We start from the raw sequence: 27603 nt of genomic DNA on the forward strand, positions 1-27603 counted from the left end.
TGTTGGTGGGAGTGTAAACTTGTTCAACCACTTTGGAAAGTAATATGGAAGTTCCTCAAAAGACTCCACATAGAGCTCCCCTATGGTCCAGCAATCCTACTTTTGGGCATTTACCCAAATAATCACAAACAAGACCATACTAAAGCTCCCAGCCCAACTATGTTGATTGTAGCATTGTTTACCATAGCTAAGATATAGAACCAACCCAGATGCCCCTCAGTAGATGAGTGGATCAAGAAAATGTGGTCTATATGCACAATGGAATTCTATTCCTCCATCACAAAGAATGACATTGCCCCATTTGTTAGGAAATGGAAAGACTTGAAAAAAATTATATTAAGTGAAGTAAGCCAGGCCCAAAGAAACATAGGTCCCATGGTTTCCCTTATTTGCAATAACTAGTATATGTCTGAGACAATCAGAAACGGTCAGAGAAGTTGATGCTAGGTGAAATGAACCTCAAGATAAGGACTCAAATGTTTTTTTTCTTTCTTGCAATTGTTTCTAACATATTTATAAGATGATTTCTTTGTTGTTTTGTATGTCCCTCCCTACAGTATAACCCCTGTTTCCACTGTATTTGATGTTGGTATAATTTGTGGAGGGGAAGGGAAAAAACAAATTGTTTAAATGGAGATGCAGGTGGACCCATTGCAACAATTAAATGTACAAGATATTATGTCAAAAAATGAACTTTACAACTTTGGTGGGAGGAGGGGAAGACAGGGATGGTAAGGGGAAACAGGAAAACAAAGGAGGAGGCAACAATGCTTGATAAGAAATGCACTCAGTACCTTGCTCATGTAATTGTAACCCCTCTATACAGTATTTTCACAATAAAAAAACTTATTTTTAAACAAAAGACTAAATATAAAGCTTTTTTATGACTCACAATCCCACTCTTGGGCATTTACCCAAATGACCACAAACCAACCTGCACTAAAGCCACCAGCACAACCATGTTCATCGCAGCATTATTTACCATAGCTAAGATTTGCAATCAACCCAGATTTCCCCCCATGGATGAATGGGTCAAGAAAATGTGCTATATACACACAATGGAATTCTATGCTTCTATCAGAAAGAATGACATTGTTCCATTCATAAGGAAATGGAAAGACTCAGAAAAAAATCATATTAAATAAAGTAAGCCAGACCCAAAGAAACATAGGCTGCATGGTTTCCCTCATTTGTAATAACTAGAATATGTCTATAAATCCAGAAGTTAGTCCAATGTATAGTGAAAGACAGAATTACATTTGGGCATGATTAATTAAACAGCACTCTAAGCATTCAGGCATTGAAAACAAAGAAGGATATTTTTAGGAAAGGATAACAATGGCTCAATAACTATGTGTACATGACCATATAGAATGATGCTTATCAAAATGAACTCCAAGAAGTGGAAACTAGATTTTTCTTATTGTACTGTTTGCAGTTATTTATTTTTCCTTTCATTTTTCCCTTTGGTTTATTCCCTGGTGTCACTAGTTTTAATTTCTATACCCTTTATCATGTATATAAGCTTATGTGATTTGGGGACAGGGAGGAGAATCATAGAAACAGTGGTACAAAGGGTGAACCAATTCCACAGTAATACCCATGAGATACTATGCTAGAAATGAACTTTACAACTTGGGGGGAAGAGTTGGGGGAGGTGTGAAATGGGAGAAAATGAGGGAGTGGGTAACAGTGTTCAAAAAGACATATACTCATTACCTTACTTATGTAACGTAACCCCTCTGTGCATCACCTTTAAATAAAATTTAAACTTAAAAATGTACTCTATTCATAAATTGCTTTGTTAATGATAACTTCTTTGTACAACTACCTAAAGACAATGATAAAAAAGAAAAAAATAAAATGTAAGAGATAGATGTATAACAAATTTAAGAAATTAAAAGAAGGAAATAAGATGGTCCATTATCAGTTTAAGTTTCCTTATGTTTATTTATTTACTCATTTAATTTGAAGACTAGTTCTGAGTTTTAACTATTCAGATTTAACTATTCAGAATATTTAGTCACCAAGTACTAGTGGCTTATGCCTGTAATCCTATGTACTCATAAGGCTGAGATATGAGGATCATGGCTCAAAGCCAGCCAGGGTAGGAAAGTCTGTGAGACTCTCATCTCAATTAACCACCAAAAAAAAAAGAAAGTGGAGCTCTAGCTTGAAGTATTAGAGCACTAACCTTGAGCAAATTGCTCAGGGAAAGCACTTGTCCCACAAGCAACAACAACAAAAACATAGTCAATATTATAGATATCTAAATATTATGTATCTATAGATATCTGTAGATATATATCTCTATATATAATCTATATACATCTATACATTTTCATCACTTTATTCTGAATTTTCATCTTAACCACAAAACAAAAATAAACAACAAGAAGAAGAAATCATTATCTCCAAATGCCATTAGCATTTGCTTACCTGGGGTGGGGGAATGTTTATGAAAACTTTTTCAACATGAATGAAGTATAAAATAATTTCATAACTGATGACTGAAGCAGTACTAATGACTGAAGTGTTCATGAAAAAGGAAAACATTAAATAATTATAATGCTTTATTTTTTATTCTTTAATGCACTTTAAAAAAAAAACTCCTACAAATAGTATGAATCATATACCAAGAGGAAGAAGGAAGGAAGGTAGGAAGGAAGGAAGGAAGGAAGGAAGGAAGGAAGGAAGGAAGGAAGGAAGGAAGGGAGGGAGGAAGGGAGGAGGGATGTATAGAAGATCTGCTATTTTCTAACCATTAATTGAAGACAATTCAATCTTCATTTTTTTTTATTTTTTGTCGGTTGTGGGGCCTGAACTCTGGGCCTGGGCACTGTCCCTCAGCTCAAGGCTAATGCTCTACCACTTGAGCCACAGCACCACTTCTGGCTTTTTTCTTTTTGCTTATGTGGTGCTGAGGAATTGAACCCAGGGCCTCATGCATGCAAGGCAAGCACTTTAGCACTGAGCCATCTTCCCAGCCCCAATCTTCAAATTTTTTAAAGGAAAGGAAGACCCTTCTGCATGTCATAAAAAAGGACAGAGAATTATCAAGATAATACACAATTCTGGTTTGTCAGGAGGTACTTGGTAATAGAAGTGATTTCAAATCTGCAGTTCTTCACTCAGAAAAATACAACTTCAGTAGCATAAAACCAAGGAACACATATTTAGGATAATGAGTTTATACTTATCCTTGTTTTAAAGTGTGCCTGTAAGCTAAAATTTTTCTTAGCTGGTAGCAAAATCTCTTTGTGGAAGTTTCATTTAACAGAGGCGCTTTTGCAGTACAAATGGAAAAAATGGTTTCATTTAAATCTGCAGAGTGTGCATATCTTCAAAACATTCAATAGAACTAAGCTATATTTAAGATATCTTGTCTTGAAAAAAGCAAAATTATTAGTGTTCAAAGATAGCTTCTCATATATGCTTGATATTTTTACACTCTTCAAAACTTGCAGGTGCAATGTCACAAAATGTGCAGACACTGATTTCTGATTATAGGACTCTTATCTTCTGCAGAGCTTGGTTTAATTTATATCTGCCATGGAAATGAGGAATGCAACGTATTTTGGATTCCAATAAGATAACTTACTAGTGTCATCTTCTGATTACGATCATCTCTCTTAGGCTTTTACCTACTACTATTATATCAAATGCTTCTTTAAGCAAATATTTTTGTACCAGTAGTAATTTTTGTACCTTAATAATGGATTATCATGCCTGAAAGTGACCTTATTTGTGTGGAAATGGGTCAAATTGCACTTATTACAAGACTGTATGCTATACGGTATAATGGTTACTCAGACTATGTTATAATCCCCAAAACACTTTGACTTAGTTTTCTACCTGCAAAAACGAAAACAAAAAAATGTTTTCACGTTATTAGGGATCTTAGATTGGAAAAAAACGTGGATTATCCTGGTGTCTTCAGTGTAATGAGGGTTCCCTGTGAGAGGAAGAAAAGAGTATCAAAAGCAGAAGAAAATGGAGAAATGAAATAGAGGTTGGACTAGTGCATTCTGGAGGAAGAGGAAAGGATTATACGCCAAGGCATATAGGTGCCCTATAATCAAAAATACAAAGAGATTGAGGGTCTCCTAAACCCTCTTTAAGGAACTTGGGCTCTTCAGAGTCCTCAAACCCCTTAAACCTCCAGCTTCCAGAACTAAAAGGAAATAAACTTTGGATTGCTTAAAGCCATTATATTTGTGGCGATTTGCTACAGCAGCTGTAGAAGTCTAGCATATATTGCTTTAAAATATTCCCACTTTATAAGAGGTAACAATTTTGAAAAGCAACTATTTCACCCTGTAAGCAATTATGAAAAATCATAGTAAAGGTAGCAGATTACACTAGGAAGAGCATTTCAAATCACAACTCTGTTTCTAATCCTTGAGTCAAGATACTGAACATGTTTTAAGTCTCAGTTTGCTTGTGTGTAAAATAAAGATAATATCACCATTGCTAGATTTTGAATGAAACTCAGTTAGATTATCCATGGGAAGAATTTAGCATTGAGGTTGGTAAATTGTGTAGTGACCGAAGATATATGAATACAATAAGGAACAGTCACATGTACTTTGTCTAAATAGACCAGGGGCCGCTCTGGTAGTCAGTTGCTGCTGTATGAAGATGAGAGCCAACAGCAGTCAGGCATTCAATCCTATCTACAGGGACTGTAAACACAAATTTTAACTGGGGGCTTATCCACTATTTTTTTACTATTTAGCTATTTCCTTTCTTAATAATTAAGAAACAAGATGAATTTTTGTCCAATTTTATCAGATCATTCTGTGGCCTGTAATTACCACATGGCAAAGACACAGTGTTGGTTACACACATGATGAATAATATTCTAGACTAGCTATCATCTGGAGTTATCCACTTACTCTTTCTTTCCTGTTTATTCATGAAATCTATCTGAGATGGATTTACTAATGTGATAGAAGTGAAGTGGCCTCTCTGAGCCACCTGTGTCAACTAGCTTTCTATTGGGAAAGTCTCTAGGCTCCACGTCTAGTTCATTTCCAGGTCTACAGAGGTGTCCTAGGCCTCATCTCTGCCCCAATCATTGATATAAACTGGCATAGCTTGTGGATCAAACAACTCTCATTTTGGACCGCAGTCCAGAAGACTGAAAACCTACTTTAAAAGTAAATAAATAAACAAACAAACACTATTAATTTAAAAGAAAGGAGAGGGCAGAAAAGCAGGAAGGCAATGGTGGCTTATTTAAGGAGAAAACCTGTTTTCAGTCCGTGGCGTTAACAATTTGCAGATGAAATCTAATTTGATCTATGTGGAATAGAAAAATAAGCAGACGCTACTGAAACTTTTAAGACTTAATGAGGTACGCCTATATTATTTGTATGACCAACAAGTTTGGCAGGCATGGGAGGTACTACAATGACTAATTTTAGTAATATAGTCCACTTCCTATACTAACAGTTATATTCACCCAATTTTTTTGTCAAAACTGCTCAAAAGTTTGTTTCATCTAATCATAACTAGTCATATATTTATTGAGAATTATATTTTCAAAACAATGTTTGATGGGATGATAGAAAAATGAGAAATGAATAGACAGCATGTGAAATGTGTGAAAACTTAGTATAGGACAAAAGAACAAATAAGGATGTACTCTCTAGTTGGAAATGATGAAGAAAATTCCCAACTGTGCCAATTTGGCCAGAGATAGGGCATAACCAGGCCGTCTTCAGTGGTGGCAGGAGCTCATTGTGAGAAACCTGTGAAAAACTGGAACTGAAAAGAGATTCAGGACAGAGGCAGCCTAAGAGCTAATTGCTTTCTCTGCCTCTCCCTCACAGTGAATACAGCTTCATTTCCCATGACCACTGTGTTTTCTCGGCAGGTCTACTGTGCACCATGCTCATTCCCATTTACTCATTTTCCAGTGTCAATTCCAGGGAGAATCATCTGCCTAACACAGATAGCAGCCACTGTTCCCATGGGCAGAGAGCTCTTCCTGCTGCCCTCAAACAACCCTTAGGCCACGCTGGTCTAGGTCGGATGTCCATTTATGCGCTCCATCAGTAACCACACCTTCCTAATGAAGACAATGGCCTCACTCTAAATGCTTAAGTCTATCAACAAAGAGGAGAAGCTAAACACACAAAACATTTTATTTTAATATCTAATGGAAGACCAGACTGAGTGACAAAATTACTGCTAATACTTTTTTATACTGAGACCTTAAGAGATTCAAACCACATGGATAGAATATTTTTTTAGTTCTTTTTTTTCCATTTGCTTGATTTGAACAAATTTGCATAATTCAATTAAACTCTGCTTTTCAGCTTCTTTCTGCTAAAGAATACTTCTGAAGTAAGGGAAATCACATCATATTTTCCTGCTCTCTGGACATTATTGAGTAAATGGAATCATTGCATGTCCCACATATAATCAGGTAATAGTGCTGGGCAGATCTGAGTTAATAAACATTTTTTTAAAGATAAGTTGTCTGTTTACCAGGTCTGGCTGGTATAGCATTTTATATTTCTGTTACATTTTTCTAAATGGGGTCTTGATCTCACCCCTACAGAAATCCTCATGACAAAAGCATTTCTTATTTTATGGATGAGGAACTGTTATAGAAAACAACTTAAGCAGAATCACTGAGAGAATTAGTGATGTGAGGACTGGAGTTCTTTATTCAGTACCAGTGCTGCCAACTCACCACATGTCTTAAGATGTAAGTGTGTTTTCTAGATGAATTATTCTCAACAGGCAGGTCCCTGAAACCAAGAGTGGCATTGGACAGGACAAGGCCCACAAGCCTGACATAATGACAAATCTTACTTTGATGGATATATATTCTTTACATTTGTTCATTTGTTCATTTCTATATTCAAAATGATGTATATTGAATTAAAAAAATCTTCCTAAATAACCCTTTAAGAATTTAACATTGAGTAAAGGACACCTAAGCTCTGAGCCATTCTATTCTTCTTCCTTAGAAGTCTCCAGCTTTTTCTAGAACACCTCCAGCCAAGGAGGCTCTCTTGCTGGCTTATAAGTTTTGCTGACAGATGAGTTATTAGACTGTTTGGGTGTTTGACTTACTTATTTTGTAAATTCCATTAACAGGTTCTACTTTGTCTTCTGCGATATAAGATATATAGAGATATATACAGTCCCTTGACGAATTTAAAATTGTCGTTAGGTCACAGGTTAATCTTCAAAATGTTAAGAACCAGAAAACCTTTCGTTATATAGTATAGTTTCCAGAATGTTTAGCCTTCCTCTGGATTTTTGTACAATCTATTAGATTGTACACATATTTTTCATTCTTGCAAGTAACATTTTAGGGCATTTTTTCAGATTCTATTTTATGTATATTACTATAATGTTTGGTAACTTGCTCTGTCATCTTAATAATCTACAAACACACAATATAATTTTGGTTTGATCAGAGTTTCACAATTATTTTTTCTAAGTACTTTATCTAGCAATGATGAAAATGACTACAAACTGAAACAAAAATAAAATCATGGATGCTATACAAATATTATACCACTTGGAGATAGAAGTTTTTGTTTTATTTTTATTTTATTTTTGATATTTTGCAGTAACAGGGTTTGAACTCAAACCTTCCAGGCAGGAGCTCTACCACTTGAGCTATTCCCCTAGCCTAGTAATGATAAACTTCTTAAGACTGTTCTAATCATTACCTTATTTAATCATTACCTTACCTACATACTTATTTACTGAGATTAAAACAGTATCATTTATGATACATTTATAATGAAAGTATTCATATTTAATCTCTGTAATTTCATCAAGGATGTATTTACTCAGATATTGCTGGTTCTTAATAAAAGGAGATTCATGTTTTTAGACATACCAATAACAAATTTTGTATTCTAGGAATTAGAAATTCAATCAGGTAAAATCATCCCCTAGGATGGGCACTACAACCAATAAAAGCATTTTATCATGTCTTCTTTTGATATCCATCAAAAAAAGCTAATGGAGTATTTTTCTAATTCACAACCTTATTCCAAATTAGGTTTCTGTCTTTGTATTTCTCCTTTTGCAGCATTTACTTAATGCTTCTGATGAAAAAATATAAAAGGTTAATGCATTTCCACATCACTTATTTCCTCACTCGAAGAGGCAGGCAGATGTTTCACACCTGCTTTGGTCTCCATGTTACACTGCTACAAGGGCTAAGCAGATTGGAAGTGCATAACCCAGGCCCAGTGTGAGATGTGGCCGACATGGAGACAGACTTAGCCAGGTGTGCAGAGGGCAAACCCAATAGTACTCAATCTCACACATTCAATAAAAGCAACCATAACAGAGTCCTTCTTTAATTCCAGATTTCACTGTGTGCTGTATATACACATTCCAGGACAGAATTTGACCAAGTGTGCTGATGAGATCTGGCAGTGGCTGCACAATGTGCAGAGAGCATGCTGGCAGAAAGAAGAGTTCCACTATTCATTTGGGCAGCTACAGTAAAGGGAATCCTGTTGTCCATGTGTGAAATTAGGAAGAAATTCAATGTGCAGTTGACAAAGCTCCATACAGATGCCAGAGCAAAATTTGTCTTGTATTTTAAATTTCTCTTTCATGAGAACAAAGCACACACTCTGACCACCTGTACCAACAAATAATTTGCTGTGTGGATAAAAAAAAGACAAGTAGGATGAACTATAATCGGAGGATATCCTTTTGGATTAAACCTCCTGTGTTTTACAGTCATTCTACTTTGAATACAAGAAGAGGATTGTTTGTCCTTTTCATCAGCAGGTGATTATGGATTTGTTTTATGATGAATGGCTTGTCTACAACTCAAATTACACTGGAATTAATTTCTAAATATCCTAGACTTCTACTAGCCTTTTAAGACAGAGGTAGTACCATTTTAGAAGAATGTGTGAATATATCTGAAAGAGGACTAAGATACTAGAATAGACATAGTTAATTTTTTTAATTTTATTTTTTGTAAAGATGCTGTACAGAAAGGTTACAGTTACATCAGTAAGATGAATATATTTCTTGTTGGACATTGATACCCCCTCCTTTGTTTTTCTCCCACTATCCCTTCCCTCCCCTACCTCCTCCACTCCCCCGCCCCCGTCCCCCCCTCCCCCCCCAAGTTGTAAGGTTCATTTCCATCATAGTGTCTTGTGAGTATCAGTGTTGCAGTGGGTCATCTTGTGTCCTTGTTTCAGCATTTTATTATTCCCCTTCCCCTCCCCTAATTAGATAAATGTATATACAAGATGCAGGGTACCAAAATCAAACACAGTGACAACAGGGGATATACCATAGGGGGAAGAACATACAAAAGAAACAAAAACTCACATAGTATATTAAAAACAACAACAACAAAGAAAAACTTCTTGTGTCTATATCTTGGGGTTCATTTCACTTAGCATCATCTTATATGGTCATATGTACAGAGCTTTAGAGTTTTTCTGCTCATCTGCTAAGATTATCCTAGACATACACTAATTATTGCAAATAAGGGAAAACATGGAACCTATATTTCTTTGGGTCTGGCTTACTTCACTTAATATGACTTTTTCCAAATCTTTCCATTTCCTAACAAATGGGGAGGTATCATTCTTTCTGATGGAGACATATATATATATATATATATATATATATATATATATATATGTGTGTGTGTGTGTGTATATATATATATCACCTTTTCTTTATCCATTCATCTATTGAGGGGCATCTGGGTTGGTTCCATATCTTAGCTATGCTAAATAATGCTGCAATAAACATAGTTGTGCTGGTAGCTTTAGTATGGCTTTGTTTTGGATCATTGGGTTAAATGCTCAGAAGTGGGATTGCTGGGTCATAGGGGAACTCTGTGTGGAGTCTTTTGAGGAACCTCCATACTACTTTCCAAAGTGGTTGTGGGTAGGGGAGAACAGGATAGGCTGCCAACGTGAATTATTTTCCTTCTTTCTTTCATTCCTTTCTTCTTTCTTTTTTGCCTTCCTTCTCTTCTCCCTTCCTTCCTTCTTCCTTTCTATTTTGGCTAAAGGGAAATGGGAAAACATGGTGTGATCCACACACAAGAAAAGCATAGATTGTTCTCTTATATATCAAACATTTCTTAGTAAAAAATATTTTATTAAAAAGATAGTTTCTTACTCTAAAAGCTATTGGATAGTGATAAGCTCAATAATGGGCCACATGTGCCTGTATAGAAAGAACCCTATCCTGCAGGTAAGAATATATTCCCTTTGTGACATTTCAACGTATCTTTGAAGTGCATAAGAAGCCCTTACACACTTCAAAGATACAGTGATACTACTAAAGGCTACTTTGTATACTTAAAATAAGTAGGAGAGCTTCAGGAGTTTTCCCTTTTTAGTCATGTTTTCTATTTTATAGACAAAAATGCTATGTAATTTCAAAATAAAGGGAAATTCAAGGATTTAAGCTTTTTGTTCATAAACTTTTAAACGTGTAATCACTAAAAAGTCTATATTAAAGAGTTTTGTGATGACATTTTTTAAGTGATTGTCCCCTGATTTACCAATTTGGAAAATTCAAGTTTCAATTCTGAATTTGCTTAAATTTTTAAAGTATAATGTACTAGAGCACAATATGATGGATTATTAATGTGTTCAGATTTGTTTTTCTAAGTATACTACATCTAATTAAAAATTAATTAGAAACTGTGGGAAATGAATAACCATTAGAATTACTCTTTTCTTTTTCCCTTTTCCATTTTCTTTTAATATTATGTAATTTTCTTTAATTAAAAATTTCTACATAATCAAAATATTTACCAGTGAATTTATTCTTTCCTGGGTAAATTATCATTTTAATAATAATTGGAAATATTTGTAGGTTTGATGAGAAAATTTTAATTTCTGAACTGAAAATGAAGCTAGTATATACTAAATCATGTTATTTCTTTAGAAAAGATGTGATAGCAAAAGATAATCAAATCAAAAGATTTGATTTCATTAAAAAGTCAGAATGTCAATTTAAAGCAATGCCATCAAGATAATTTCTGCCTATTTTCCTTTAATGAACTTTATGATGCATCAATTTTAGAATTATGCATAGTTTAGGAAAATCAAAGATGTATGAAAATAGACCAATAAAAGCCTGTTGAGATTGGCTTCTGGAGGAGGAAATGAGGGAGGGTGGGTCTGATGGAGGTACATTGTGTGCATTCAGGGTTCTGTCAAAATGAAACCCCTTGTATACTAATTCATGCTAATAAAAATGTGGAGGAAATGCTTTTTTGAAGGAATAAGCTTTGCTAATATCAAAAAGAAATGTATCGTGTACACATTTTATGTTATAACCCACTTTAAGGATTGTTTACATTGACCTTAAGGTGTTTCCAGGTTAACTCCTCCTGGGTCAGGCCCTACCGTGCTAAGAGGAATTCCTCAGGAGGTCTGCCTGACAACATCTTCATAGCTTATACCAAATACAACTGTGTGGAGAATGCTGCACATTCTTCCATATACTTTTTCCTTGCCATAGATGGATCAAACGAGAAAAAATCCTTCAGAGATTCAGCCACAAAGCCTGACCTTCAAAGTCCAGCAGGACAAACTGGGACAGTGTCCGAGTGGAAGGAAATGGAAACTGAGCAAGAAAACTCAATCAGGTGAGAGTTTTATAAAAACACAACATGTATTGGCTGTAGCGCACAAAGAAAATGCAAACACCTATTTCCCTCTTTGGTTCAGTAAAAGGGTAAAGGAGCTACAATAGTTGTATAACCCAAAGGAACTCAACCAGAACTTATAGGTTAGTTCTGTCTAGCAAGTCATTGTGCTTTACCAGCCAGCTATGGCCACTAAAAGCTCCAGGCAGCCATTTTGGCTAGAAGCCAAAATCACACCCACAAAAGCATCATAATAACAAATCTGAGTCACTATATCATCATGGGAAACAGCCCACATGTTTACTAGGTACGTACTTCCAAAAGAAAGAAATTTCTATTTCAATTTTGTAAATATTTTATTGTTCCAGAAGATTGATTATGATTTCCTTTCAGCTGCTAAGGAAAGAGCAGCATGAAAACCAAAGATAATTACAGAAACAGGCAATCTTTATGCCACTGAAGGAACACAGCTTTATAAATACTTCTCCCAAAATAATTGGAAATATCGCCAAGTGATGTCAATTAAATGTGACTCTACAAAGCCACAATAATACACAGCTAGGAGGGCCTTCATTTTGTTATGTGCCTGTGGATCCAACTTGAATCAGATCATTGCAATCAGCTTATGAAACAATGAAAACATCTTTTTATGTTTAAGAAGGAAGGCTTGCCATTTAATAAATCAAAAGTACATCTTTCCTCATCCCACCCCACCCTACCCCCACTTTCCTTCCCTAGTAGTAGTTTTACATTCCCAAAGCATTTCCTGTCAGTAGGCATTTCCATGATGATCTGGGGCACAGGATGCAGCTGACTGAGCAATCGGCAGTAGAATCAGTATTTTCTTATGTCTGCATAAGAAAATAAACACAAGCTCAAAACCCTAAGAAAATACTACTTGACAAAAATAAGACCTGGCATATCATTTAGGCACAGAGATGATGCCTAAACTCTGAGGTAAGGACTAGACTCTTACCCCAGGATAAGTAATTATTTATATGATTTATATAATTGTTGGTGTTTACAGAATGATTTGCACTTCTATTAGCTGCTCATCCTTATCTTCCCAGCACAGATAAGCAAGCAAAGCATACAGAGGTTAATTAGTTTGCTTGTAGTAATAGGGTCAGCTCAGATAAGATTCGACTGAATTCCTAAGTGGAACTTTCCCTTTCTCTCACCAATACACACCCTTTTCATCAACCCTTTAACCTTCTAACATTTATGTAACTACATTTTAAGTTTTTGCAAAAAGAAAGTGGTGCTAATCACTTTTCAAAAGACTGACATTGAATCCAGAACTAGTATTTGAGGGGAGATATTCCTGTTAATATATGTTCTAATATAGTACTCTTAGTCCTCTGAAATGTGAAAATGGAAAACTTTCCATTACCCAGAAAGTAGGTCAATGAGTACATATAGCTCCCAAACCCAAAATTCCTCCTGGACTTGACAGATAAGGAATTGCTTGGTCTGCCTCCTTCCTGATTTTACTTTGTTCTGTCCCTGCACACAACTCTGAATCTACCTTCTCTCCTCTCTGCTCCAGCCATGCTATCCCATTTCAGTCTCTTCCCTTCTGCCACAGGCTTTGTAATATATTGTTTCTTCTGCTCTTCAATTCTCTATTTCTCTACTACCACAAGTTAACCCCATCTCACTTTTCCAAATTCAGTCTGACCATTGCCTCTTTGGAAGACTTTCCCTGGTTTCTCCTAACTAGGTAATATCAGAAGTGATACTAACTTTGAATTGCAATTTATGTCACTGTCCCTCAGTCTCTTCCAATCAGCTATGTACTTTCTTACGACAAGGGCTATTGATGTCAGTTTGTTGGTGATTACTAGCCCCAGTCCCCTACCTCAATGTCTGGCATGGACTACTCATTCAACAAGTATTCATAAACTTAGTGAATACCAGCATACTGGATTTCTCTAATATTTCTAAATATTTACAGCCACATAACATATTCAAGAAGAGTTAGTAGGATGTAAATTGGACCCAAGACTCCCCATTCTTATTCAGAACCCTGGACAAGAGGAAACATATCACATCATGAAGACCATGAGTAAACAACTTTAGACTCTCAAGGCTTCATTCCTTGCCCTTCTTCTGACTTGATTTTCATCACCTATTTCTATCCTGAGTTGGCAAAATGGTTGAAACTAAGATCACTTTCTGATGCCTTCCTAAGATATTTTTTTCCTGCAAGAGAGCAGCTTAAAAATTCCTTGACAAGCCCAAGTTAGCTTCAAGTTTGTACTTTGTACTTAGCCAGATATTCATACCTTTATCCAGGATGGAGTAAAACCCACTTACACTAAAGGGGCAACTTAAAAGTGGGTACCGGAAGTTCCAATATCACCTTTGACTAAAAATAATCTAAATCGTCCAATGCCATGTAGTACTTACCAGAACTTTCTGTATTGATTTCATAGCTACCATTGCCAATGCATCTAGAATCCTAGACCAGTGATTACATGTGATTAGATAATTTCAAAGATAAAATAACTCTACAGAAGGGCTATTTAACAATACTTTTAATGTGTAAAGATGTTAGTACTTAGAGTTAATAAAAAGTAGCATATTCAAAGTCAAATTTGAAGGAACTCTTCCTCCTCCTTAAAATATATATATATATTATAAATATGTGATTTGATTGATTATAGATAGTAAATATAGATCATAACCAAGATTTTGATCAGCTCTTGCCTCAATTTTTATTCTGGTAATTCTAAGGTTTACACTCAGAGTCTCATGCTCACAAGGCAGGTGTTATGCCATTTGAGCCATGCCCCCAACCATTTTTCACTTTGGTTACTTTTCTGGATAAGATCTTATATTTTTCTCCTGAAGCTGGCCTTATGAGACGATTTCAGCTATTCTTCCTTTGTACCCGACATTATAAACTTGCACCACCAGACCCAGCCCTGCCTTAACTTTTAAATTCTGAATGTTTACAATTGTTACTAAATAAAAATTAAAAGTAGGTTTCTTATTCTTAGTGCATTTACTTTACCCTCTGATCTAAGCCCTGGGCCAAATCAGGGTTAATGTGTCTATGCTGGTTAGTTAGTATAGGGAAGATGTATGCTGTGGTTATGACTATCTCTGAGTAATCAAGGCAGTAGGATCTTTTGCTTATATCTTTAGTTTCTGTTTAGCTTAGAAGACAGAGTAGACACCATGAGGAACATACAAATGCATAAACACTATGTCTGCATCAGGCTGGAATCCCCAGAGAAATACAAGCAATAAGAGATATATACATACACACCTATATGTGGATGTATATATAAAGAAATTTATGATTAAGAATTAGCTCCTGAAATTTTAGAGACAGAAAAGTCTCAAGATTCCCAGTATACAAATTGGAGAACCCAAGAGAGCTGATGGCTCAAGACCAAGTCTGAGAACAAGTAGCACTGACAGTACAAGTTCCTGGTTCAAGACTCAGAAGGAGTACATGTTTCATTTCCCTGTGTAAGGACATGAAAATTCAAGAAGCTGGAAAAGTCAGGCCGGAATCTCTTATGGAGGATAACACTTTTTGTTCTGTGCAGTGACTAATTGGATTAGACCATTCACATAAGAAAAGGCAATCTTTTTACTCAGTCCTCTGATTTAGATGTTAATTTCATCCAACACACTACAAAAACACTTTTAGAAGTGTCATTGAGCCCTGTGACCCAGTCAGCATGGCACAGAAGAGTAATTACTGCACTTAGTTTCATTATGTACATAAAGAAATCAAAACAGGGCTAAAGGGATTGTTCAGTGATAGCATACCTACCTAGTAAAGGTAAGGCCCTGAGTTCAAACCCATTACTGCCAAAACCAGATATTGAAACTATAGTTCTTGGTTTTATGATGTCAAGTACAGTGTCTTCTTGCCATTTCATATCCTTCTGGCTTCAGTGAACCCACAAAAATTTCAACCTGGGACTTCTGCATTCTTGTCCTTACAGAAAAATGAACATCATGCAACAGAATCTAATGTTAACTATTAACACAATTGAGCACTGACGTTATACAATGCTCCCTTGACTCTTGCCTCAAATATTATAAGATGAAAATATGTGTATATCTTTAAGCAGTATAGATCTACTTAGCTGTTTATAAAAACACAAAAAGAAGTGGACAAAATTTGACTTGTTATATAGAAATTTCACAAAGCAAAATCACTTCTGTGACTTTTTAACCCAGTCCTCAGTAAGATTGTAAAGTAATTTCTTATCCATAACACAGTAATAACATTCATCTGAAATACACATCAGACAAGGAAGATTTTTTTAAGATATCCAATATTACATGTCCACTTTTCTGATGGAAATCTATTTGTATTAAACTAGCTTTCATTCTTCTTTTCTTTTTTTATCCTTTCACAACATTCTCTCAATTGTCCATCTGAGAAAAGAAATTCACTGAGTTTTCTTCAAACAAACAAACAAAACAACAACAACTTGTTATCTTGTCAAGTGAATCATTTAGCTTCTGAAAGACATGGGATTCGTCCCTGCAAAGGCCCACTAATGCCATCAATCCATGACCAAGAAAATTCCTGCTCTGGCATCCTATCCCAGCACAATCTTATTTTTTAATATAAAAAGATATTATTTTGATGGACACTAATGAATGTTAAGCAAAAGAAGATATGTTTTGCTTGGAAATGTCAAATAAGTATGTCTGGTAAAGGAGACAGTGGAATGGCTAAGAAGTTAAGTGGTTCAATGAGAAACAAGCTGTGAGTAGAATGCTCAGCCTCTGACTAGGAGGTTAGAGCCAAGACAGAGCTCACAGTACTGTGAACACACACATCACCATTGCATTCACAATGCTGAGAAGGAAGGTTAGATCTATGTATAGTCTGCTTTGTTCCCAATAGCAATCAGTCTCTATTTGGGTGGTTTTAAAATAGGCAATCATTTCACAGCAGGAACAATGAGAGTAGAAGAGATTTCAGAATCTTATCAGCACTCATAAACACTGATGTTTATTGTCCCTTCACCAGAAAAAAAGCAAAAATCACTGCAGGAAAGATGCTTAAAAGACCATATGTGACTTGCTAGTTGAAGAAGAATAGGCATGTCAGTGATCACGTTTACAAAAACAAAAAGTAATTTTTATTTTGACTATTTGTAATCATGTACTAAAAAAGGGAAAGCAGATATATATTTATTAGGTTTGTAAGATGCATAATGAGAAATATGCATCATTAAATGTTTCTTATGTAAGTAAGCAACAAAACACTTCAAACAACAGATTATCAATTTATTTGTAATAATGATTGCTAACTTACATTTATGAAAAGATGAAAGGTAAAATATTGGTAACCCCTCTGTACAGTATTTTCACAATAAAAAAAGAAAAACAATATTGGTAGAAAGTTTGGAGAAACTATAATTTCAAATACTAGCTAAAATATGAAACCATATTCCAATGGCTGTATAAATAGAAGATAATTGCTAGTGATACAAAATTCTAAGAATTACTACTTACTCTGGGTAATTTTTATCTATTCTTATAAAACAAAATATTTTAAATGACTCAATTTGAGAGCCCAGTGTCTCCACAGAGTAAGTTCCAATGAACATGAGTTTACAGTAAAAAATTACTAAACAGCTCAAGAAATAAATCCCTTTCAAGATTTTCAGAAAGCATGAAGGTCAACATAAGTAGCTCTATCCTAATTATATCCTAATAAAACTTAATAAGAAAATTAAGATCTTTAAACCAGCCAGACTGGTTCAACCTCTACTACAACAAAAACTAAATCATCTAGGATGGAAAACTAGTTTTCTTGAATGTAAAGTAGGTCTCAACAAATGTTAAATTTTTAGTGTCATTATATATATATATATATATATATATACACACACATATACATAGAGAGAGAGAGAGAGAGAGAGAGAGAGAGTAATGGTCTTCCCATTTTGTTTTTTTTTTTTTTGGGTCGGGTTGTGGGGCCTGGGCGCTGTCCCTCAGCTCTTCAGCTCAAGGCTTGTGCTCTACCACTTGAGCCACAGTGCCACTTACAGCTTTTTCTGCTTATGTGGTGCTGAGGAATCAAACCCAGGGCCTCAGGCATGCAAGGCAAGCGCTCTACCACTGAGCCAACTTCCCAGCCCTATCATAAATGTATTGTACAGAGGGGTTAGAGTCACATGAGTAAGGTAATGAGTACAATTCCTATTGAGCATTGTTGCCTCCTCCTTTGTTTTTCCCCTACCATCCCTTCCCTCTCACCTCCACAACTACACTTCCCCTCCTCTCCCCCGCCTAAATTATAAAGTTCGTTTTTCAACATAGTGTCTTGTTCATCTCATTGTTACAATGGGTCAACCTGTGTCCTTATTTCAGCATTTTGTTATTTCCCTTCCACTCCCCAAATTAGAAAAACGTGAATACAAGACTTAGAGCACCGGAACCAAATGCAGCGAAAACAGAGGTTATGTTGTCCAACCACTATGCCATGAAACTAAAAGTTAACTTTTTTCAAAGCTAAAAATTTGAAAACATCTGGCATAAATAACATTTTTAATGTCCATTTAAGTAACCTCAAAACTTTAATCATAGACTTAAGTGAGAAGGTCAGGTCTGTCCAGTGCCATATTGGCCACATGGTGGATGATAGGGTCTGGCATCTTGTCTTCATGCTGGGGGAAGGAAATGCCCTGGCCTATCACCTGCCTCCCAGGTAATGGGCACACCCAGATCCCTGGAGGCAGGAGAGCACTTGGCTGATAGGTTACTGAATCTGTCAATCTAGTGCCAGGGATGGGGAATTTCCTGTGGATCTGCCCCCTGCTATGACCCTATTTAAACCCAAGCGAGTCCAGGCTCCATTACCATGTCAGTGTGACTTCGCGGTCATGTCCTGTATCCTGTCCGCTGGCTCTTCTCCAGTCATCATGGTATCCCAGTTCAGCTCTCCATTGGAGCTGAATTGGTTTGTTGCTATTGTTTTTTGTTCTTTCTTTTCTCTCTAGCCTGCTTCCTATCTGTGTTACATGTATTTGGGGGCTACAGGCCTTTGTAACCATGGGTGGCCGGCAGACCGCTACTGTTAAACTAATGACTCCAATATCCCGTCTTCCAAAATCTGGCTTCTGGAATACTTCACCTTATAACAAAGCAAAGTGAATGAATGCTTGGAAGGAAGAACTAGGAAAGTTTTGCATACCAAAACTGAGAAATAAAAGAAATATTGTAAGATATCTGTTTTTGCTTTTCTGTTTGGGTTTTCCTCTTTTTGTCTTTTTTAGATAGTTAATTTCAATACCAAGTTATTATAAAATTCATTTGAAAAAATAAAAAGAAAGCAAAAAATAGGAAAATAATGAAAACTAAGAATTACAGATGTGATTTCATGCCTACCAGATGTTAAAACTTACTAAAACCTAAGTAAGTATGACATTGGCACATGAAAAAATAAATCATTAAAACATAATAAGTACACAAATAGAACTAATTACATAAAAATAGCATATAAAGTTGACATCTAAAATTCTTAAGAAAGACATGAAACCACACTAAGTGGTGTTAACATAACTGGATAGCCACATGAAAATTACTAAAACTGAACCTGACTCCCAAGCCACACACCAGTATAAATTCCCAGTGAGCCAGAGGTCTAAAAGCAATAATACAAATGCTTGATAAAGTTTACTACATTAGAAAAAAAGATAGTATTACCAAAAAAGTTGTAAGCAACCTAGCATAAGTAGCTCATACCTGTAATTCTAGCTACTCAAGAGTCTGAGACTGGAGCATCAAAATTTGAAACCAGCTGGGGAAGAAAAGACTTCTACACTACACTACACATTACAGGCTATGTGTAGTAGTAGATCTAAATATACAACCTATGACAAATAATGAAATAGTTCTATATTCCACATTATGTGTTACATTTCTCTGCTATGGCCTCCACCGTGATTTCTCTACTTAAAAGTCCCTAATAATGCCACCACAAATTAAATACTGTTCACCAAGATGAAGCTGAATTCTTTCAGAAGCTTCAAGCGTACTCTTGAGGTAGGTGGTTATACATGAGTCAGTGCATGAAACACAAAATGTTTGAATATGTGCAGTGACCCTGAGCAAGGACTACACATCCAGCTTGATGTCCTGTCTGAAAACTACTATTGGGGAGAGGACGGCTCAGATGCCTGTTGTCATTTAAGAAAAAAAAAGCAGAGCAGACACAATTTCTGTGTCTCTCTTTTTTCTTTTTCCCTTCCTGTCAACATAGAAAGAAGAAAATTAAGCACTTGTTATATTGTTTTACGTACTTAAATTACAACTTTCAAAAAATGGATCTTCTTGAGTACTTAGAAAAGTGAGAGAAGCCGTGATACAATCGATTGATATTGATTGAACATTTTTGAAAATTGCATGAGAAGACCAGACATCTACAAGAGAGGCCTGTAGCACTCATGAATTAGATACACTGAGGATCAGAAAAATGCTCAGCAAACCTGACAACAGTAGAGACAGGTTGGAGGGAATACCAAGCTGAACTTGTAAGCAAGGTTTTCACAAAGAATCAGCCTAGCTGAGAGTTGTCATATGGGATGGGGGAACATGTGATGCATATAGCCTGACTTGTTTTAATTTTTAATCTAGAAGTCCATATTTTGACATTATAAGAAAGCAAAATGAAATTCCCTTAAACTTAAGGCCAAACAACATGCAGCAATATGTCCATCTCTGTCTCAAAAGACTAAATGAGTTCTAAAGAAAACCACTACCAAAAAAAAATATATATATATACATATACATACATACATACATACATATAATTCCATCATAAACTTAGAGTTGTGGTTTGTAGGAAAAACTTTTGATTAATGTTGTTTTCAGCATAAAATAATTATAGAAGGACTAGGAAGGTGGCTCAGTGTTAAAGTGCTTGCCTTGCATGCATGAGGCCCTGGGTTCAATTCCTTAGCACCACATAAGCATAAAAATCCAGAAGAGGCACTTTGGCTCAACTGGTAGAGTGCTAGCATTTTGCTGAAGAGTTAAGGGACAGTGACCACACCCAGAGTGCAGGCCCCATGACCGAGAAAAAAAAAAAACTTATAGAGGTAGATCAAAACTAACAGAACTATTTGAACAATTGCACTAACTTTATTGCATTTCCTTCCTTTTTTATTGTTGTTTATAGGGTTTCAGTTATATTTTAATAATCTTAAATGTTAATATTCTGACAATATTTAATAAGCAGCCTTTCACGGTAAAAAGACATCTCTGTAGCCAACCTCTTTAATGTATCTGTCATGGTCTAAATACAAATCACAATACAAATAGTCTAAGTACAAATACAGCAAGAGCCTAAAAAAGAGGTTTGGTTGACTATATGAAATTCAAATGATTGGTAGAATCTGGAAGATCTGGTTAAAATGAGTGAAATGGAAGCTCCCCACTGTGAAAGGAAAAGTGGGTGAGTCATAGTGATTCTTAAAATCTTCTTCTAGGAGAAAGAAAGTGATTGGTCTGCTTAGGACTGGCATTAGCAGGAAACAAGAGGAGAGACAGATAGCATGTCACCTGGTGCTGACAGGAGAGATAAGTAGCAGATAGTCACCTGGGAAAGGAAACAGATTCCTGCCTAGTGAGAGGACCTTTCAGCCACGGGAGATGGGAAAACTAGACACAGACTTGCAGCACATAGATTTTTCAAGAAGCAGCAAAAAATGCCCACACAGAGAAGCTGAGGAAAGCAAGCCCATAAAGAAAAACAGCAACAAAAATCAGGGCTAGGAAGGTGGCTCAGTGGCAGAGCGCTTGCCTAGCATGCATGAGGACCTGGGTTTGATTCCTCAGTACCACATAAATGAAATAAAATATTTTAAAAATCCAGCTGGCCTATGAGAGTCAAAGTGGAGAATGGCAGCTTATGATATTCCCTCATCCTTCATCCTCCCTTTGTAAGTAAGGGACTTACCTGTTATAGAAAATAACAGCAAATCAGGCTGCAATGCTTGGTAAGAAATGTACGCATTATCCTGCCCATGTAATTGTAACCCCTCTGTACAGTATGTTCACAAATAAAAAATAAAGAAAGAAAGAAAGAAAATAACAGCAAATGTATTGGGGAAAAACGATTTTCTAATGTGAAGCCTTTGCCAAAAGGATAGAGAATTTCATCACAAATATTGAGCACAGGGTCCTGGCCTTAAATCAGGGAGTTGAGGGTAACCCTTGTGTGAATATAAACATAGTGGGTTTTACTCTAGCAGAATCCCATGAGGGCAATTAAAAAGTGAAATCACACGTGTCTTTTTAAGTTTTTGACAAGAAAAATGTATCTGTATAATTTAGGTTTAAATATTATTCTCATATTAAGATGTTGTTTTCAAGTAAGGCTATGTTCACTGCCCATGAACAAACAGCAAAGCCTAGAAAAGAGGTTTGGTTGACTATACGAAATTCAAATGATCGGTAGCTGTTCTTTCTTTATATAAAAGATCATTTTTTTCATTTATTCTTGTACTCTTCCAACACCCCATCGTATCTGGACAGTTAGTTCTACGATGTGGTAAAACATAAAACAGAGAGCTGAAACATCTAATAATTCTCTCGCGATAAATGTTCACCCTAATTCTGCTGAGACAGTAATAGCCTAGCAATTAGTTTATGTGCCAACAACCAGCTAGGCAAATTGCCTCTACCTGGCCTAATGATTCATTTCATCACAACTGTTCATCAGTGCCGCCAGCTTGCAGAACAGGCCTGTTTGTACTCAGCCAAGCACTAGTGATGCTAAAACACCAATAGAAAGCTATAGCATAATAACGATGCCAGCAGCAAAGGACAAGTAGATAAAATAGGAGCCACCAGAAGAAAAGTCCTGTATGCTTCCATGAACAAATATAGCATGCATGCGCTCTGGAACTCACTACCTCAGCTCTTATTACTCCACAGAATGAGCCTAGCACCTTTGTCCCTTGTCCTGTCTATTGATGTAAAGGGATTTACCCTCTGACCTACCCACCCACAGCTCACTGGCAATAGTCCTCTTTCTGTCCTACAACACCTAGTTACATTCTCTCCATTGCATGATGCTGAGATGACAGGAATTTTAACTGCCACTCCTGGTTTATATTCTATAAAGCTATTTAAATACCTGCTTTATCCATCTCTCCCTATTAGACAATAAAACTTTGGAGGACAGGTCTTTGTTATGTTTACTTCTATAGTCTCAGTTCTCAAAAGGCTTTCTGACATATAGAAGGCCTATAATAAATATATCCTAAATGGCAGTATCAATGAATGAATGAGATTCTTAAGTTTCAGAATTTTGAATGGAGGATGAGATTTTTCCCATCACTTTGTTACTATTCTTAAATCCTTAAGTTTATTCTGTTGCCAAGTTCATTTCCCTTAAATAACTCAGCACACATTTCATGGATATATTTGATCAAGTTCCATGTCATAACTTAATCATAAATACCACTGTCTTTTCCAATAGCTCATAGGGAAAAAAAGGCACAAATGAATGTGGTTTCAAGCTATTTGGGGTAAAGAACAAAATTGAACTCTCATGCTTTAACTGATTCCATAAGCACAAAAAGTTATGCATTTAATTTCCTATCTACAATAGTTGGTTTCAACTGTAATTACTCTAATGTCTCATGGGATAAGCAGATTTCACAAAAGCACAGTAATCAGAGGGTAGCTGCTCTGGTGTTCACTTCAAGAGTCTAGGACATGATATGAAAGTTGAATGAAAAGAAAGAAATGGCTTAAGTCTGGGCTTCAGGAAGCATCGGTCCACATAACAAGAGCACCAGGCTGTGAGACACACAGTAAGCCCTTCTATTCCGGGAAAAGCTAATTGGAGAAAGGTTTTGCTTCCCTCCAGATTAAGACACAAATGGTGGCCACATGAAAGAGTTCCCAGGCTGCTACACTTTTTCCTACTTGGAGTTCAATACAGCACTTTTCTCACACTAATGAGCAGTGCCTTCACTCATATGCTTTTAAAATTAGAAGCAGAAGGTATTTTGTAAGTAATGAATGTTTTGTTTAAACCGTACCAACATGTGTTTTGAAAGGCACTGAAAATGTAACATATGGTCCACATAGACTTCAATAGGCCTTGTTCAGACATCCATCGGAGTGGAAGAGAAGCTGTCTGTCCTGTCCACCTCCTGAGGCTAAGCTATCTCTGCTCAGTCCCCAATCCATCCTTCTTAGATCAGATATTTGTGTCAGCAGGACCCGCAAAAGTACATCAATGAGAAGTACTTCCAATGAGAAACTTTTCTAAATATTCCCTGAAAAAACGATCAACCATAACATAAAAAGAACTGTATTCTGTTTGTGCACAAGTAATTTTATACAAAAACTACATTTAGTGTGAGCCTCCGTAAAGACTGTGGTAAAGCTTACAAGTCTGCATCCAGGACTTGATGAAAAGCTTACCAGACCAAAAAAACAATAGCATCATTTTGGTTTTTTTTTTCTCTTTGATTCTTCTCATCCGCATCTGATTCTGCCTCTCTCAGACTATGTTATGTGTTTCGCTATGATCCATACCATTTGTATCAACTCCATACACTGGGCAAATACATAATTAATAGGCCTTCACAACTTTCCATCTCACCGTACACCCCAAGCCAAGATTCCTGTTGTCATATATAAACCACGTGCAGCTCCTCACTGGAGAGGCTGTTGGAGCTGCATATTTTGATTGGTTTTGTCCCTGAAACCCAATCTGTCCTTGCTATTAATCTTTCACAATTTTTTTTCTGTATAGCCACTCATGGCTTTGCAGCCAGAGAAGGTTTTCTGCTTCTAAAGGCTTTACATGATTAGACTGGACCCAACCAGTAATCCAGGATAATCTTGCATTCGAAACTCAGTAACCCACAGGCCCATTCACTGGGAAACACACACAGCATACAGAGATGAGGGGTGGGCATACCAGGGATCATTCTAACAGTATCTTCATTTCTCCTCACACCTGAGATTTATTTGATCTTCAGCGATTAGTTTATTGATCCATAGAATAATTTGAGCTGGTGAACACTGTGCAAAACAGAACAAAACCCAAACAACAAAAATGAAAGCTTTCCAAGACAGTAGTTTAATTGGCCCAAGAAGAAAGCGGCCTACTCACTAGCAGAAATACATATGAGAATTCTACTCAGAGTAAGATGCTGGCAAAGGAATTTAGCAAATAATTAAAAATCATAGACAATGTGTTTCTTCCAAGATGCTTTTGGGGGGAGGCTTATTGTCTGTGGATAATTTTAAAATGCTTGGACATGAGCTAGTTTACGCTCATTTCAAATCTAATTTTTAACAACAATCTGTTCTTAAATGTTGCTGCTAATACCACATTTCCAGTTCCTGGATTGTTAGTGACTTTTGAATTTGAAAAATCCTACTATCTTCTTGTTATTTTTTTTCATACAGATACCATTTTTAAAAAAGTGTTTTGAAAGTCACTGGTTCTTAGAAGCTCATAATGCATTTTTCCATTGAAATCATATCAAAAATGACAGATGCCAAGGTAGGCCCACAAAATCCAATTTGGATTATACTTTATGGAGGACCATGGCTCCATTAAAAAAAAAAGTACAACTGATCAATGAGAAATTGTATCTTGAGTCCTGGAGCACATCATGCTACAAGGTGAGGTTGCTCCCTCCCTCTCTCCCTCCTCCTCCCCCTCTCCACTCTCCCCCTTCCCCTTACCTTCCCCCCCCCTCCCACTCACTCTCAGCTTTTCAGGCTAGAGCAAGTCCTAGTCAACTAGAGAGAAACCTCTGTCAGAAGTCTGGAGCCACAAAGCCCAAGCTTCCCACCCAGGCCACCTGAATGAAGCTGATTTCCTGGGATGTGTGTTTTGCTTTCTTCTCCACCCACTCTTCCATGACAGCTAAATTCTCTCTATTGCTGGTTAACAGTACAAGAAACAGCAACTTAGTAAATTTTTCCTCTTCTATCTGATAAGCACAGTCCTTTAATAATTTGCAATAGGATTGTCTGCTAGAAATAAGGATTTTAACTTTTATAGTAATCTTTCTTTCTCTTTCACATTTGCTACTGTAGACATTTTGAAAACAAAAAAGCATAAAATAAAAATAAAAATACTCATAATCCCAATAGTAAACATTGTTTTTTTGTTGAAAGATGCAAATGATTTTATAAGCTTATAGTGTAAGACCCAAAGAAGGCTTTTCTTGACTGCACAAACTCTGTGGCAATATTCCCTAGTCTTCTCAGCACTAGCTCCTATCATGAAGTAGGCTGCTGAACCAAGTTATGGATTAAGAAAAAAAGGCATAGTCAGTCACAACAAAGCTCAGCTCTGCTCAGAACCACTTTTGAAGAGCATCCCGGAGCACACACAAACATGCAACTATACTGCCCTCTAGTGTCCATCTACTAGATGTCATGTGGCAGCGCACAAAATCAGAATCTTTGGGAAGCTGAGATCAAAAGAAAGCCATGAGTAAGGGTTGAAGGAAACAACTAGAACAGGACTTATGGGCCCTCAGTGAATTCCCATTATAGAAAAAATAAATTATCCTTAAGTTCCTTTTTTCCTTGCTATTCTACTCTCAATTCGCTTCATCAACATAATATGCAGTCTGGCTGGATTTTTTTTTCATTCCCACCTGAAAGGAAAATCATTATTCTGATATAGCAATAAGAAAGACTTCTGGGGCTAGGAAGGTGGCTCAGGGGTAGAGTGCTTGCCTTGCATGCTTGAGGCCCTGGGTTCGATTCCTTTGTACCACATAAGAAAAAAGAAAAAAGTTGGAAGTGGCGCTATGGCTCAAGTGGTAGAGCACTAGCCTTGGGCTGAAGAGCTGAGGAACAGCGCCCTGGCCCAGAGTTCAGGCCCCACGACCGGACCCCCCCCCACCAAAAAAAAGAAAGAAAGAAAGAAAGACTTCTATGCACTTTAAAAATACTTGGGCTTAAAGAGTAAAGAGTCTAATTCAAAATACTAATCTAAATGATAGAAAAAGAATAATCTCCTTAAAAGGAAATGTGAGATGACATTCACAGATCACAAGAAAACAAAGGAGTATTTGTAAAGTTGTGTTAGGTGAGGAATTATTTGTAAGAAAGGAAAGAATATTTACCTTCTCAACTCAAAACAAAGAGCCAAATATATCTCAAAGGAATGAAGGTAAAATTAAAATTGTTTTAATTGCATGAAAATTAAAGTGGATCATCATCAAATACATGATGCATTTTTAATCTGAAAGAAATGGTAAAAGTAAATGTAGTTTGATTGGAGCATCTGAAAATAAAAATTTCCCTGTGTTAAAGAACAGAGCAGATACACAAAGAACAGTTAAAATCTGTTTATTATTCACACCTACAGAACACATGAAAAGCTTATACAAAGGGGAGACAAAGAAAATGACTTCAAAAGCTGTAGCACTTAACAAGTGGGAAAAGGGTGGTCAGTAAGTAGATATCACATTTTCAGGTTAAGAGTAATGAAAATCAGCTCATTAAAATTACATGCTATTTCTTGGCCTGCCAAATTAGTAGAAATGTTAAAAAAAATAAAAAAGAATATCCAATGCTCGAAAAAGAAGAGAAAAACATAATCCTTCTCAAACAAGAATACTATTTCTTAGAAACCATCAGCAAGTTACCAAGATTCTTAGACATAGCCATGCCCCAAAATAGTATCTGATGCTACTATTTGGGAGAATATGTTCTAAGGCACTATTCTAATGTGTATAAAATCTTCATGGTAAAAGATGTTGCAATATCTATTATAAGCACAACATCATGCCTGTAATACAAGATGTGGATGCACCTTAATACTCCGTGACAGAACAATGCAGTGAGTCTCACTGATAGACTATCATGCTTTAGACCAAATTACAAAATCACCGAGTCTGTCAGCCTTCAGAAGTGATAATAGGTTCTCTCTCTGCAGACAAAGCCCCAGAACAGTTTCCTGTTTAGCCTCAAGCATTCCCACT

General features: G+C 36.3%; 1 protein-coding gene across 1 annotated transcript in view; it reads left to right on the forward strand.

Annotated features, from left to right (window-relative positions):
* Nucleotides 1-27603, forward strand: part of Cngb3 (cyclic nucleotide gated channel beta 3) — a 147682-nt gene that overhangs the window by 5785 nt on the left and 114294 nt on the right. The window contains exons 2-6 of the mRNA XM_013012407.1: nt 4602-4687; nt 5925-6062; nt 11354-11632; nt 18402-18546; nt 18662-18771. Coding sequence (XP_012867861.1) covers nt 4602-4687; nt 5925-6062; nt 11354-11632; nt 18402-18546; nt 18662-18771 — 758 coding nt within the window. The remainder of the gene's footprint in view (nt 1-4601; nt 4688-5924; nt 6063-11353; nt 11633-18401; nt 18547-18661; nt 18772-27603) is intronic.

Source organism: Dipodomys ordii, unplaced genomic scaffold, assembly GCF_000151885.1.
Source record: "Dipodomys ordii isolate 6190 unplaced genomic scaffold, Dord_2.0 Scaffold17, whole genome shotgun sequence".
Lineage (NCBI taxonomy): Eukaryota > Metazoa > Chordata > Mammalia > Rodentia > Heteromyidae > Dipodomys > Dipodomys ordii.